Below are 16,802 nucleotides of genomic sequence, written 5' to 3' on the forward strand. Positions count from 1 at the left end.
GAATGCCTCAGTTAAATAAATCACCAGTAAATCACCAGTTTGGACACAAGTTGTCTATGTTTGCTAGCAAGGTTAAAATGCCAATGTGTTTACAGTGGTCCAAGTTCCTCTATACAACAGGAGCACTCTGGTGATTTTAGGAATTTGCTGCAAAAATGTTTGTCTCCCAAGTTTTGAACTGAACCTGTCATTCCTGGGCTGAATATGGCCCCCCTAAAAACTTTTCTTTCTAACAAATCTTTTGGTTACGTCTCTTAGAAGTTTCTTTTAAACCCTTTTTAAATATATACAGTACAGGCCAAAAGTTTGGACACCCCTTCTCATTCAATGCTTTTTCTTTATTTTCATGACTATGTCATGATGTGGAGGTGACGAACCCCAAGATGCAGAGATGACAGGCGGTGTACAAGAAAACATGGTTTTAATGTTCAAAAAAAGGTGAAAACAAAAAGGCGCACAAGGCGAAGGCACAACTTAACGCAGGAAACAAAAGCGAACACTTATCCTGAACTATGGACATGAAACAAAAAGTCGCTAACTGTGGCATAAATAAACAAAACTTACTTGGCAAGGCACGAGCAGCATGAACTAAGCATGAAATCATCAGCATGAACTATGGTATCTCCAGAAAACAAGCATGAACAGAGCATTGCATGAAACAGGGAGTCCACAGCATACAACAAACAATACTCCAGCCCTGACTGGAGGGCAAGGCAGGTTTAAATAATGCCTCTGATCAGTGTTCGGGCAGCAGGTGAGCGGGCGAACACTAATCAGAGGCAGGTGGAAATAATAAGTAACAATGGTAACTTAAACAAACAAGGGTGCACAAAAAAGGGAACTATGAAGTCCAAAACTAACAGAACATAATACATGATCCGGGACATGGATCATGACAGACTATTAGATTTTCACTGAAGGCATCAAAACTATGAATGAACAGATGAGGAGTTATGTACTTAACAAAAAAAAGGTGAAATAACTGAAAACATGTTTTATATTCTAGTTTCTTCCAAATAGCCAGCCTTTGTTCTGATTACTTTTTTGCACACTCTTGGTATTCTATCGATGAGCTTCAAGAGGTAGTGACCTGAAATGGCTTTCACTTCACAGGTGTGCTTGAAGCACATTGAGAGAATGCCAAGAGTGTGCAAAAAAGGAATCAGCGCAAAGGGTGGCTATTTTGAAGAAACTAGAATATAAAATATATTTTCAGTTATTTCACCTTTTTCTGTTAAGTACATAACTCCACATGTGTTCATTCATATTTTTGATGCCTTCAGTGACAATCTACAATGTAAATAGTCATGAAAATAAAGAAATAGCACTGAATGAGGAGAAGGTGTCTCCAAACTTTTGGCCTGTGCTGTATATTAAACTGCTTGTTTTTATGTATCCTTTTACATTTTTTTCCCCCAAAATATATTTTTAACCTGTAATAGCCCTTTGAGATCTCCTGGTAAAAATGGCAATATAAATAAAATGAATTATTATTTAAACTTTGGTGCCACCATGTGGTGTATTTTTCCAGGGGGCAAAAAATGCAGAGCAGCACTTAAGGCAGGGGTGTCAAACTCATTTTAGCTCAGGGGCCACATTGAAGAAAATCTATTCCCGAGTGGGCCTGACTGGTAAAATCATTGCATTATAACTTAAAAATAAAGACAACTTCAGATTGTTTTCTTTTTTTTTAAATTAGAGATGTCCGATAATATCGGCCTGACGATATTATCGGCTGATAAATGCTTTAAAATGTAATATCGGAAATTATCGGTATCGGGTTTTTTATTATCGGTATCGGTTTTTGTTTTTTTTGTTTTGTTTTTTTAAATTAAATCAACATAAAAAACACACGATAAACTTACAATTAGTGCACCAACCCAAAAAACCTCCCTCCCCCATTTACACTGATTTACACTCATTCACACTCATTCACACGGAAGGGTTGTTTCTTTCTGTTATTAATATTCTGGTTCCTACATTATATATCAATATATATCAATACAGTCTGCAAGGGATACAGTCCGTAAGCACACATGATTGTGCGTGCTGCTGGTCCACTAATAGTACTAACCTTTAACAGTTAATTTTACTCATTTTCATTAATTACTAGTTTCTATGTAACTGTTTTTATATTGTTTTACTTTCTTTTTTATTCAAGAAAATGCTTTTAATTAATTTATCTTATTTTATTTTATTAATTTTTAAAAAAAAGGACCTTATCTTCACCATACCTGGTTAATTCCACGACTGTATATATCGGTATCGGTTGATATCGGTATCAGTAATTAAGAGTTGGACAATATCGGATATCGGCAAAAAGCCATTATCGGACATCCCTATTAAAAATAGAACAAGCACAAGCTGAAAATAAACAAATTATAATGTAGTATTTTTTATTCTTTTTGCACTTACATGTTACAGTTAATAGTGTTCTATCTTCCTTTGTTGTTATTTCTACTTTCTGAATAAATTATGTAATAATGTTCATCAGTGAAATAGGTGGAATTGAGTCTGGCAGAGTTTTAAAATGCTCCCATTGGTGTTAATTTTTAATCTATCAGAAGATGGAATTAATAATAATATCAATTATTGTTATTGTTATTGTTATTATTTGCCCATTTTCCTCAACTGATGTACTAACATCATGTGGTTTATTCTGTACATATGTAGCATCATCTGCACCAAACATTGTGAATTTGGGCTTGTTTCATTAATCACACATGAAGTTGAAGGGGGATACAAATTATTTCACCATATTTATGTGCGCCCAGATAATGTGTCCCCAGTCCTCTTTACAGGGCACATAGCTCCGCCCCCGTAGACACAGAGGACACAAATAATTGCTATTGTGACATTCAGTGAACACATTTAAAACAGCAGTTTCTTTAATTAAAACATTTCAGCTTATTTTTATACTTAAAAAACTCATCTCGCGGGCCGGATAAAACCTGTTCGTGGGCCTGATCTGGCCCGCGGGCCGTATGTTTGACACCCCTGACTTAAAGGGTTGCATGTATTGACAAAATGTCACCCTTTTGGGGCAGAAGAGTAAGCTTACATAAACAACAACATACCATGTGAAAAATGTTTCATATCAAAAGTAAGAAATGTACTCTTAACTGTCCAAAACGTATGGGTAAGATGAACAATTACATACAGAGTTTTAGTCAGATATTGAACTTTATTGGTCAATTCACCGATTAAGATGTAATAAACTGCACCTGGCAACAGCTGTCCATTATTTTAAGCGAGCAAGCTACTTCGCGCAACTTGCACCCCAATTCTGTACAGATACAGTTAGAAGTGGCCCTGCTATTTGGCTTAAAGCAGTGACGTGCAGTGAGGTTTGAGGTTGGGGAGGCACTGACCCACTAGTCAGATATACAAACCCCGTTTCCATATGAGTTGGGAAATTCTGTTAGATGTAAATATAAACGGAATACAATGATTTGCAAATCATTTTCAACCCATATTCAGTTGAATATGCTACAAAGACAACATACTTGATGTTCAAACTGATAAACTTTTTTTTTTTTGCAAATAATCATTAACTTTAGAATTTGATGCCAGCAACACGTGACAAAAAAGTTGGGAAAGGTGGCAATAAATACTGATCAAGTTGAGGAATGCTCATCAAACACTTATTTGGAACATCCCACAGGTGTGCAGGCTAATTGGGAACAGGTGGGTGCCATGATTGGGTATAAAAACAGCTTCCCAAAAAATGCTCAGTCTTTCACAAGAAAGGATGGGGCGAGGTACACCCCTTTGTCCACAACTGCGTGAGCAAATAGTCAAACAGTTTAAGAACAACGTTTCTCAAAGTGCAATTGCAAGAAATTTAGGGATTTCAACATCTACGGTCCATAATATCATCAAAAGGTTCAGAGAATCTGGAGAAATCACTCCACGTAAGCAGCATGGCCGGAAACCAACATTGAATGACCGTGACCTGTATCAAAAACCGACATCAATCTCTAAAGGATATCACCACATGGGCTCAGGAACACTTCAGAAAACCACTGTCACTAAATACAGTTGGTCGCTACATCTGTAAGTGCAAGTTAAAGCTCTACAATGCAAAGCGAAAGCCATTTATCAACAACATCCAGAAACGCCGCCGGCTTCTCTGGGCCCGAGATCATCTAAGACGGACTGATGCAAAGTGGAAAAGTGTTCTGCGGTCTGACGAGTCCACATTTCAAATTGTTTTTGGAAATATTCGACATCAAGTCATCCGGACCAAAGGGGAAGCGAACCATCATCATGTTATCGACGCAAAGTTCAAAAGCCAGCATCTGTGATGGTATGGAGGTGTATTAGTGGCCAAGGCATGGGTAACTTACACATCTGTGAAGGCACCATTAATGCTGAAAGGTACATACAGGTTTTGGAACAACATATGCTGCCATCTAAGCGCCGTCTTTTTCATGGACGCCCCTGCTTATTTCAGCAAGACAATGCCAAGCCACATTCAGCACGTGTTACAACAGCATGGCTTCGTAAAAAAAGAGGGCGGGTACTTTTCTGGCCCGCCTGCAGTCCAGACCTATCTCCCATCGAAAATGTGTGCCACATTATGAAGCGTAAAATACGACAGCGGAGACTGTTGAACGACTGAAGCTCCACATAAAACAAGAATGGGAAAGAATTCCACTTTCAAAGCTTCAACAATTAGTTTCCTCAGTTCCCAATCGTTTATTGAGTGTTGTTAAAAGAAAAGGTGATGTAACACAGTGGTGAACATGCCCTTTCCCAACTACTTTGGCACGTGTTGGAGCCATGAAATTCTAAGTTAATTATTATTTGCCAAAAAAAAATTAAGTTTATGAGTTTGAACATCAAATATCTTGTCTTTGTAGTGTATTCAATTGAATATGGGTTGAAAAGGATTTGCAAATCATTGTATTCCGTTTATATTTACATCTAACACAATTTCCCAACTCATATGGAAACGGGGTTTGTACAAACATACAGTATGATGCTAAGTCACTGACTCACAAGTCAGATTTACAAACATGACAGTAATGCAATGGCACCGACTTAAAAACACACAGTATGATGCTACAATAAAAAAATTCAGCACACTTAGCACACAATTAACACAGCACCTGCAGAGCAGACATTAGACCAGGGGTCCCAAAACTTTGGGATGGGAATCAGGACCTCCAAGTTCGAGTCCATGGTTCTCGCCCGGAAAAGGGTGGAGTGACATCTCAGGGTTGGGGAGGAGCTCTTGTCCCAAGTGGAGGAGTTGAAGTACCTCGGATTCTTGTTCACGAGTGAGGGAAGAGTGGATCGTGAGGTCGACAGGCGTATCGGTGCGGCGTCTTCAGTAATGCGGACGCTGTATCGATCCGTTGTGGTGAAGAAGGAGCTGAGCCGGAAGGCAAAGCTATCAATTTAACGGTCGATCTACCTTTCCCATCCTCACCTATGGTCATGAACTTTGGATTATGACCGAAAGGACAAAATCACGGGTACAAGCTGCCAAAATGAGTTTCCTCCGCCGGGTGGCGAGGTTCTCCCTTAGAGATAGGGTGAGCTCTGTCATCCGGGAAGAGCTCAAAGTAAAGCCGCTGCTCCTCCACATGGAGAGAAGCCAGATGAGGTGGTTCGGGCATCTGGTCAGGATGCCACCCGAACGCCTCCCTCGGGAGGTGTTTCGGGCACGTCCAACCGGTAGGAGGCCACGGGGAAGACCCAGGACACGTTGGGAAGACTATCTCTCCCGGCTGGCCTGGGAACGCCTCGGGATCCCCGGGAGGAGCTGGACGAAGTGGCTGGGGAGAGGGAAGTCTGGGCTTCCCTGCTTAGGCTGCTGCCCCCGCGACCCGACCTCGGATAAGTGGAAGAAGATGGATGGATGGATGGATATATGTATATATTCCTCGTGCACTAATTGACTGAAAGAGCGCGCACTTCCTGTGTGCTCGCCTGACACTGCGGCACGAGCGCAATGATGTCACGTTATCGATGGGAAAATGCATTTTTAGACAATATGATATGCCTGAGCGGCTAGTAGACACCGAGAGTAACAAGCGGTGGAAAATGGATTAGAAAGGACACATTTAAGTAGTTTGGGGACCCCTGCACTAGACAGTATATCTTACCTTTACTTGCAAATGAAGTCCATTCGCCTTTCCTTCGGGACGAAGATCTCTATGACTTTGTTGTAGAAGTCCTCCTTTTTCTTTGAGTTTTACAAGTTTCTCTTTCTCAATTGAGATAATTGCCACGAAATACAAGCTCCCGTTTCCCCAAAAAGCAAGTGGCGTTTATCAGGTCTTTTAATACGTATATCACGATTTCCCTTCACATTGGCATTGTGGATGCTGATACTTAGTCTCCGTTGTTCATTTAAAGCCAGATCAATGTGTGATATTCCAAACGTTTTGAAAGAAATCTGACCTTGAATGTGGGCAGATGAGCTTTCATGTTTTTTCGAGGCTTCTTGGCAGCTTTTTCAGATCCATCCCATCCATTTTCTACCGCTTGTCCCTCCCAGGGTTGCTGGAGCCTATCTCAGCTGCATTCGGGCGGAAGGCAGGGTACACCCTGGACAAGTCGCCAATTCAGTATATCCCATTTGGGTCCAAACACGGTCATTCTTTGAGAATAAAAGGCAGGGAAAGCAATGAAGACATTTTTTGTAGCACAGCCACAAAACCATTCTTTTCCAGTATACCAATCCTTTTGAAATGAACAAGTTATTTTCTGTCCTCGGACCACACACGTTTGAATCAAATCTGGCAGCTCTGGCGTTGGTCTCCCAGTATTAATGACTTCTTGCTTTGATTGAAAGTCCAGTCTTGAAAAATTTACGAGAAGCGTAGCAGTTGTTTTCTTCTTCTACTTCTTAAGGGTTAACCGGTGTTGGCAATTCATTAACTTTTGATATATCGCCCCCTACTTTGAGGCAGAGGTACTTTCTGCCTCACGGCCTGCCTTTTCCCGGTGGCAACAAGAACGCGCCCCCTCGCACGCACACGCTCAATACACTTTGTTCGCCTAACTTCTTCGTCTGCCGCGTTATTTTCATCAGGAAACACGGAATTTCAGCGATTTTGACCATGAAAATTATCAAAAATATACAGGAACCACACCAAAATCACATAGAAAGCGTAGCCCAAAAGAGAAATATTAAAACGTATTTTATTTTATTACTTCATTTTTGAACATCTAATGCAGGGGCATTAAAAAAAATAGTCCTAAAAATGAGCGATCATAAATCTTCACTATGACGTCACTTTCGTCACTTGATTGACATTCATGGCACCCGAGGGTCTTCTGAGATGACGCTGGCTGCTGCCAGATCATTATTAAGAAAAAATGACCGACAGGAAGGCGAGAAACACTTTTTATTTCAACAGACTCTGGCGCCGTACCTGTCGTCAAAACTCCAAAGACTGACTGCACAGTTGCACAATAAAAGCTCTGCTTCATCCTGCCTGCGCTAACAACATAAGAGTCTCAGAAAGCTGGCGTGCATAAGCTAGCAAGCTACGGAGTTTCCCGCCAATGTATTTCTTGTAAAGTGTATACAAAGGAGTACGGAAGCTGGACAAATAAGATGCCAAAAACCAACCACTTTCATGTGGTATTGGACAGAAAGGAGGACTTTTTTTCTCCTCCATTTGAAACTGTGGACGTTATCAGCACTACTGTCTGATTCCTATCAATGCAAGTCATCAGAATCAGGTAATACACCAACTTATATTCTTGTCTTCATGAAAGAAAGGAATCTATATGTGTTAAACATGCTTGTATTATCTTTAAACACCTTTAACTTGTTAACAATATTAACTGTATGTGTTAAACATGCTTGTATTATCATTAAACACCTTTAACTTGTTAACAATATTAACTATATGTATTGAACATGCTTGCATTATCTTTAAACACCTTTAACTTGTTAAAAATATTAACTATATGTGTTAAACATGCTTGTATTATCATTAAACACCTTTAACTTGTTAACAATATTAACTATATTTATTAAACATGCTTGCATTATCTTTAAACACCTTTAACTTGTTAACAATATTAACTATATGTGTTAAACATGCTTGTATTATCTTTAAACACCTTTAACTTATTTTGATTGATTGATTGAAACTTTTATTAGTAGATTGCACAGTGAAGAACATATTCCGTACAATTGACCACTAAATGGTAACACCCGAATAAGTTTTTCAACTTGTTTAAGTCGGGGTCCACTTAAATTGATACATACACTAACATTGTTAAACATGCTTGTATTATCATTAAGCACCTTTAACTTGTTAAAAATATTAACTATATGTGTTAAACATGCTTGCATCTTTAAACACTTTTAACTTGTTAAAGGTATAGCCACCCCCTGGTGGCAAGGTGAGGCACTGCCTCACTTGCCTCCCCTGACAGCATGTATGAAGTGGCCCTGCTACCTGGCTTAAAAGGTATTGGTTACTGTAATTGAAGATTTAAAAAAAATCCTAGTGAATGTATTAATTATTAATCGTAGCGTGTGTGAAAATATCTAAATTCAACAATAAATTCTAACCAAAAAAAAAAAAAAAAACTAGTGCAGATTGACATGCGGCCCCTCCCCTTTAACACTTTGCTACGTCATGTTGACTCACGCCCCGGGATAGCTGCTCCTTAACTTCTTTCGGGTCCGACTACTGCCTTATTGGCCCTTTATTTCCAACATTTGAGCAATATTGTGTTTACAGAAGGTTATTCTAACTCCAACGCTCACAATAAGAGGTAATTAGTGGAGTTTATATCGTAGCTTGCAGTTATGTTAGCCAACTTTTAAGCTAGCTAAATAAAGTAGCATACAATCGGTTATTATTGGCAGCGTTATTCGCATGTTTTATTGTAATATCCTGTCACCTTATATTGGCATTTATTGTTCTAATATAAGATATAATGTTTATCGTAATCATTAACTCTTTTTCGTCATCGGTAGTGTAACGGCTGCTAAATAAATGAGCATATGAAACAGGTGTGACTCAGCGCGGGGGGGCGAAGTTTAGCGTCTACTAACGTAAACAACCGCGAGTGTTCCTTACCACAAAGTATTTCGATAGTTCCACCTTTTTTACACGCTTGCATCAATATTGCAGATCACTTCTGCAGACATGCTTTCAGCTGTCCGATACCTGCTGTCCAAAGTGATATCTCCGCTGTGGAGAACCGCGCAGGTGGAGGCCAATGGCGGCCCAAGCGATGCAGCAGGTAGGTCACTAGCACACATCACTTCTAAAGTTTCTTTAGTTTATTTCGAACATGAACACACTTACAGCATAATACATCACATAAGTTCGTATCATTTCACTTTACATCAGATCTGGGCAAATTAAGGCCCGGGGGCCACATGCGGCCCGTTAAGCTTTTCAATCTGGCCCGCCGGACATTCCCAAATATTTTTTTTTAGATCTTTAAGATGGAGAGTGTAGCTGCCATTATGATGTGCAGTCATGTTTTCAAACAACCGTAAGTCTTGAACTATACAAAGTAGGGCTGCGACAACTAATCGATTAAATCGATTAAAATCGATTATAAAAATAGTTGGTGATTAATTTAGTCATCGATTCGTTGGATCCATACTATGCGCATGCGCAGAGGCTACGTTTTTTTTTTTTTTAACCTTTATTTATTAACTGCAACATTTACAAACAGCTGAGAAACAAATAATAGGGGTGTAACGGGATGTGTATTTGTATCGAACCGTTTCAGTATTGGGGTTTCGTTTCGGTGCGGAAGTGTACCGAACGAGTTTCCACACGGACATATTAAGTAGCGTACTGCACGTTGTGTAAAAAAATACTCAAAATGCCGGACATTTGAGGCATTTATGAAACTCCGCAAAAGAGGACATGTCCGGTGAAAAGAGGATGTATGGTTAGTAGAGATGCGCGGATAGGCAATTATTTCATCCGCAACCGCATCACAAAAGTCGTCAACCATCCGCCATCCACCCGATCTAACATTTAATCAAAACCGCACCCGCCCGCCATCCGCCACCCGCCCTTTGTTATATATCTAATATAGACGATGCAAGGCATTAGTGAGGTTATAAAGCTTTTGCCTGTTAAAGAAAGGAGACTGATCCAATGCAGCACAGACATTCAATGCGTGCCACGCTGTCACGGCCCAGACGCACACCAGTGCGCAATCATCTGGGAGCAGCGCTGAGCGCACCTCCAAGCGCGTGGAGGTGCGATGTCCCTCGCACCCGCGGCGGCTCCACCCGGGCTCGCGCCCGAGGCTTCAGCGCGCACCGCGGCGGCCATCCTACTCGTCGCGGCCTAGCCCTCGCGGCTCTCGCTGCCGGCGACGGCCGGGTATGGGCCCGACGCTCCAGCGCCATCCATTTTCAGGGCTAGTTGATTCGGCAGGTGGGTTGTTACACACTCCTTAGCGGGTTCCGGCTTCCATGGCCACCGTCCTGCTGTCTATATCAACCAACACCTTTTCTGGGGTCTGATGAGCGTCGGCATCGGGCGCCTTAACCCGGCGTTTGGTTCATCCCGCAGCGCCAGTTCTGCTTACCAAAAGTGGCCCACTCGGCTCACCAGGGTGAGCCCCACCCCTTTTGTGAGCGCACTGCGCGCGGAGTGACCCCTGTTACGCGCCCCCGGCAACGGGGGTGGCGGGCAGGTAAGCTGCGCGGGCGGAGCGCGCGGAGTGACCCCTGTTACGCGCCCCCGGCAACGGGGGTGGCGGGCAGGTAAGCTGCTTACCTGCTGCGCGTGACGCCGGCCGCGGCGAAGGCGGACGAGGCGGGGTGTCGGTGCGGTGGGCGCGGTGGTGACCCTGGACGTGCGTCGGGCCCTTCTCGCGGATCACCTCAGCTACGGCTCCCGGTGGGGCCCTCTCGGGGGAAGGGGCCTCGGTCCCGGACCCCGGCGAGGCGTCCCTTCTCCGCTCCGTAAAAGTGTCCATCTCTTTTTTTTTTTTCTTCTTCTGTTGTGGCATATGCTGCAGGTGCCTGCTCGTTTTTCGTATGTGGGTAACAACATTTAACTATGTATATATATTTCCGAATTGGTTTAACTGCCACCCGCCAGAATATATTTAAAATCTAATTTTTTTTTATTTCAACCGCCCGACCCGACCCGCGGATAAAATCTAATTTTTTTTTATTTCAACCGCCCGACCCGCGGATAATCCTTGGACTCCGCGGTTGTGTGCGCAAACCGCGCATCTCTAATGGTTAGTCTATCCTAGCCCGTTAGCTGCTAGCATGCTAGCAAAAGAAGACTAGCAGCGACCGGGCTAGGATAGACTGACCATACGTCCTTTTTTCATTGGACATGTCCTCTTTTGCGGAGCTGTCGGACGGTGTTTCTTAAATGCCTCAAATGTCCGGCATTTTGAGTTAGGGTTGCGTGTATTTTCAATGTACGTTCAGGGTTAAGAAGGTTAAAAACACAACAAATTGTGCGCGCAGCAGCATTGGTGAGGGAGGGGCAGAGACAGAGAGAGCGAGAAAGTTATGATAAATGCGCATGCGTCGCCAGGCTCTGCTTTTTATCGATACATTTATCACATTTAATTTTTTATTATCTATAGTAGGGGTGTCAAAAGTGTGCATTTTTGTAACATTTTCCTTGTTTTATTTGGCAAAATGAAAGAACATGGCGCCAGTATATTGTTTTCTTTCAATAAAATACTGGAAAGGATAGAAATGTAGTTTGTCTCTTTTATCTGATTATTAATCTATTAATCTAACTAATAATAAACAGATTAATCGATTATCAAATTAATCGTTAGTTGCAGCCCTAATACAAAGTATTTCAATGGTTGGAATCTGCACTTATGGATGATATACCAGTTACTATGGTAATCTAATTAGTTCCTATGGTCATCTAATTAGTTACTATGGTCATCTAGTTAGTTACTAGGGTGCAACGTTCCCTCTAAGGTGCGCGCTTGGGCAATTGCGCACTGCTCAAGCGTCCTCTGCGCACAGCAAATATATGCCGCGCACCAAATCAAAACCCATCTGAATTCTAAACAAAATAAACACATTTATTCTGTGTAATTTTGCAATGCAACTCTGAGTGACAGTGACAACAAGCGGCCCAAACGGTGTTCGTCAACACGGTTCAATTATTGTAACGTCTATCGAGATGCTTCGAGGACAGGAATTATATCGATCACTTTATTGAGCATAACTGTTTATATTCGGCCATAACCACACCAAAAACATGAGTAAAAAACTTCTATCTCGAACAACTAGTCATTTTCTGCCGTACAAACCAGGCCAAAACCAACTTGTCATCTGTCACCAACACGCATACCACTAAGCCACTGGTGCGTTTATGGCCACAAAAAAAGTCGGACAACTCAAACACCACACAAAGTTACACTATGACTCCTCAGTCATACGTGTGCTTATTCTACTGTCATTTATTATTGTTAATTTAGTTATATTAATCATGGAATGCTGTTACTAGAGAAAGTTACAGGAATGCACACTTCATCCTATGCTTACATTTCATTGTGCAACATGAGGATGTTTAACGGGAACTAAATGTGATCTCTGAAAGGGGTACACATTATTTCCAAAGCAGGACCCCCACCCAGACATACTGTACAATACTAATTCATAGCTTCTGAAAAACAAGATTTCCTTTATTTTCATTACAAGTGGGCCAAATCACTAATATTACTAAATAATCTCATGAATATGACTCCTCATTTGAGTGTTATTATAAAAGATTGGTTTGAGACAGGTGTGCTGCTGGTATTGCCCCGTGTGATGTTGCTCACACGTGCTCCACTGAATGCTCAGGGAGTTTTTGTGTTTGCTCAGACACATGAACAATTAGAGGGAACATTGCTAGGGTGTAATCTACGTCACAGCAGCTCAGACGAGGCACCAAACAGTGTGGGTGGGAAGCGTTTCCACAGATGCGGAAGGAGATTTTCATAACAAAGTGCTAAAGCTTAGTGATGTATCAGATTGTAGGTGGGTTCATTTTGTACCCTTCACGTTAATATTTCACTGCTTGTTGCATTTTTGTTGCCTTTCACTTGATTGTAAAATATATTGATCGAAAGGGGGTGTGACGTTCATATTTTGTCAATATTCAGTGTTTTATCGTTCATAGAAACATGTAAAATTCCATTACGTTTTTTTAAGGCGGTCTGTCATAACGTTTTTAGCATTCAATCAGACATTATTGTTAGGTTTTGTATTAGTGTTCCTAAAAATAGATATCCCGGCCGCCAGACACATTTTTTTCTCTAAATGTGGCCCACGAGTCAAAAAAATTGCCCAGGCCTGCTTTACATCATGTCCGAAAAGGAGTAGGAAGAAGCAAAGCTTATTTAATCTTACCCCTTTCCCACTTCAGAGCGTTTACAAATATATATGTTCGTTTACTGACTTCTTTTTGTAGTGCAATGACATCCGTGAATGTCTAATACAGACGTTTTTGTAATAGATAATATAAGTCAGTCATGTTAAACATACTGAGATGAAGAATATCTTATTTTCAATAAGGTTGAAAGTGTTTCTCATAATTATTCTTCTTTGTACTTTGTAATCACTATTAATTTGAACAACCTCTTAAACCCGCGGCCCCAAAGGGAATAAGCGGTAGAAAATGGATGGATGGATAAACTGGATCATATCAGTACATTGTCTAACTTCTTTACTTAACTCATTCCATAATTTAATTCCACATACTGATATGCTAAAGGTTCTAATGCATACAAATGTTTTCAATTAGATTTTCCCCTAAGGTTATATTTATCCTCTTTAGTAGAGAAGAATTATTGTACATTCTTTGGTAGCAGGTTATATAGTTTGCTTTGTACATAATTTTAGCTGTTTGCAATTTTACAAAATCAAACTTCAATTTGCTTGACTCAATATATAAAGGGTTTTTATGTTCTCTATATCCAACATAATATATCAGTCTAATTGATCTTTTTTGTAACACGGTGAATAACAAATGATGCGCACATTTGTAGTTGTTTCCCCATATTTCTGCACAATAACTCCGATATGGTAACACTAGCGAGCAGTAGAGAATATGAAGTGATTTTTGGCCCAGGACGTATTTTGCTTTGTTCATTATTGAAATGTTAAAGCCACCTTATGTTGTATATTTTGTATAAGACATTTCAAGTTCATTTTATTGGCCTTTCAGAATCGGAGAGCATTAGCCACGTTCGCGACGGCGTGGTGACCGAGCTGGGCCTTGACCACGGCCTGATCGACGGTGCCATCTACTTCACGAGTGACATGGTGCTGGGTGGGGCTCCGCTCAAAGAAGGAGACGCGGTGACCTGCATAGCCGTGAAAGATGGCGCACAAGGCGGGTGGAAAGCCCGAAGGGTGAGCCCCACTGATGTCTATCTGTATGAAAAAAAGCCACTTTTTTATTAAAATATCAACTACTGTGGGTTAAAGTTTATTTTGAACATTTATACAGACTCAATATAATATATTCATCATTATTTCTTTTTATTCTTTTCATGAAAATGCATAAATACATGCCACATACAGTTCACACTTTCATTGCTTTTTTTGTTGTTTCTTATATGATCAGAAAGAAGCAGATGGAAAAATAATATTCTTATATTTATCTGCCCCCTTTTTTAACACATTATTTTAGATGACTTTGTCACTGTTCCCTCCACCAACACCCGGACTCCAACATACTTTTTAATTTCCGTTTTAAGCATTTTCACAATAACACGTCCAATCAAAATCAAAAATCAGTTTGATATAATGCCAGTTGTCTCTTTTTGTAACTCTTTTTAAATTCAAAAATATTCTTGCAACTTTTTAAGTCTTTCTTTAAAGAATTCCATGCTTTCACACCAGCAACAGACAAGCACATTTGTTTCAAATTTGTTCGCGCTCTTGGATGTTTAAAGTCATACGGCATTATGTGATTCTCATATTGAGACGTGAACACGAATAACTTTTGTAAGTCCTTCGAGAGAACTTTATTTCTAGCTTTGAACATCACTAATAGAGTATGCAATTCTACAATGTCTTAGTTTTAATAATCCTGACCTAATAAAGAGTGGATTTGTGTGGTCTCTATATCCTACTTTAAAAATAATACTAATTGTTCTTTTCTGTAAAAGAAATAAAGGCATTATGTTACTGTGATATGTATTTCCCCATAGTTCTGCACAATAATTGAAATAAGGTAGAATAATTGAGCAATATAACATTCTCATTGTATTATACGGAAAACTGTATTTAACCTTGTTCAAAATATATTGCACAACAACATACCTGGAAAGTAGTTGGAAGAAGTTAAGCTTATTTGATATACCCCTTTTAGGGCCCTAACACATATATTTACTTCTTCTTCCCAATTTGTAACACAATTTACATCAAGGAATTCTAAATACAACAGTTCTGGTAATAAATTGTTAAGTCAGTTATGATTTACTTAATGAGATGTCTTATTTTCAATGGGTTCAGTACATTTGTCACAATTCTTCTTCCTGGTACTTTGTAAACACTTGTAGTTTGAATAGCCTCTTAAACTGAATATTAATTAGTACATTGACTTATTTGCTTAAACCATTCCATAATTTAATTCCTCATACTAATATGCTAAGGGTTTAAAGCAGTGGTTCTTAACCTTGTTGGAGGTACCGAACCCCACCAGTTTCATATGCGCATTCATCGAACCCTTCTTTAGTGAAAAATTAAAAAAAATAATTTCAAATTAAAGACAGTTATTTGTTGTTTACCGGTGCACAAAATGAACCGTGCATGAACATCACCTTGTTCAAAGAACAAAACCAACACAGTGCATGAACTCACAACAAATTACACACCTGCAAATCGGATGGAAAATTGGAGGGAACATTGTTTGGGGGTATCCATAATACGCCGATAGGGAGAAGTTTTTATTTACACGATGAGTTGGGTGTGTCTTGACCTCTGCGGCGGAGGTTCCGCCAAACCCCTGAGGCCGACTCACCGAACCCCTAGGGTTCGATCGAACCCAGGTTAAGAACCACTGGTTTAAAGTGTTTTGTACGTGTAGGAGTATGTTTTAAGTTTGATTTTTATTTTATGATTATATTTCGTCTCTTTCATTGAGAATAATTTTTGTACATTCTTGGCTTGGATATCAGTTTATCATTTGCTTTGAGCATCGTTTTAGCTGTTTCCAAATGCACCAAATCATTGAATTTCAATATGTTTGATTTAATAAATAAAATGTTTGTATGTTCTCTATACCCAACATTATGTATTATTCTAACTGACCTTTTTTGTAACACAGTTACAGAGTGAAGTTTACTTTTGTATAGGGCTGGGCGATATGGCCTTTTATTAATATCTCGATATTTTTGGGCCATGTCACGATACACGATATGTATCGCGATATTTTGCCTTAGCCTTGAATGAACACTTGATGCATATAATCACAGCAGTATGATGATTCTATGTGTCTACATTAAAACATTCTTCTTCATACTGCATTAATATATGCTCATTTTAAACTTTCATGCAGAGAGGGAAATCACAACTAAGTCAATTTAGCAAAACTGTATTTATTAAACAGTTATTAAGCAGTGGCACAAACATTCATGTCATTTCCAAAACAGAAAGTGCAAGATTGTCAGAGACATTTTAAAACAAGCTATTAGTGCGCTTTTGTGCATGATGTCACTAAGATGATATATCAAAACAACACTAAATTAAAGTGCACTTTTTGTACAGAACGCCACTACAATAGTTTAAAACAAATAAAGTGCACTTTTGTGCATGATTTCAAAAACTGTCAAATAAAAATGAGCTGCATAATAGGAAATCA

The 16,802-nt window shown here is 39.9% G+C and overlaps 1 protein-coding gene across 3 annotated transcripts in view; it reads left to right on the plus strand.

Annotated features, from left to right (window-relative positions):
* The first annotated feature begins 8,615 nt into the window (after positions 1-8,615).
* Positions 8,616-16,802, plus strand: part of mov10l1 (Mov10 like RNA helicase 1) — a 54,239-nt gene continuing 46,052 nt past the window's right edge. For all 3 annotated transcript variants that reach the window (XM_061969595.2, XM_061969596.2, XM_072913956.1), the window contains exons 1-3: positions 8,616-8,754; positions 9,117-9,228; positions 14,160-14,347. In XM_061969595.2, coding sequence (XP_061825579.2) covers positions 9,132-9,228; positions 14,160-14,347 — 285 coding nt within the window. In that variant the 5' untranslated portion in view covers positions 8,616-8,754; positions 9,117-9,131. The remainder of the gene's footprint in view (positions 8,755-9,116; positions 9,229-14,159; positions 14,348-16,802) is intronic.

The sequence above is a fragment of the Nerophis lumbriciformis genome, linkage group LG10 (assembly GCF_033978685.3).
Source record: "Nerophis lumbriciformis linkage group LG10, RoL_Nlum_v2.1, whole genome shotgun sequence".
Lineage (NCBI taxonomy): Eukaryota > Metazoa > Chordata > Actinopteri > Syngnathiformes > Syngnathidae > Nerophis > Nerophis lumbriciformis.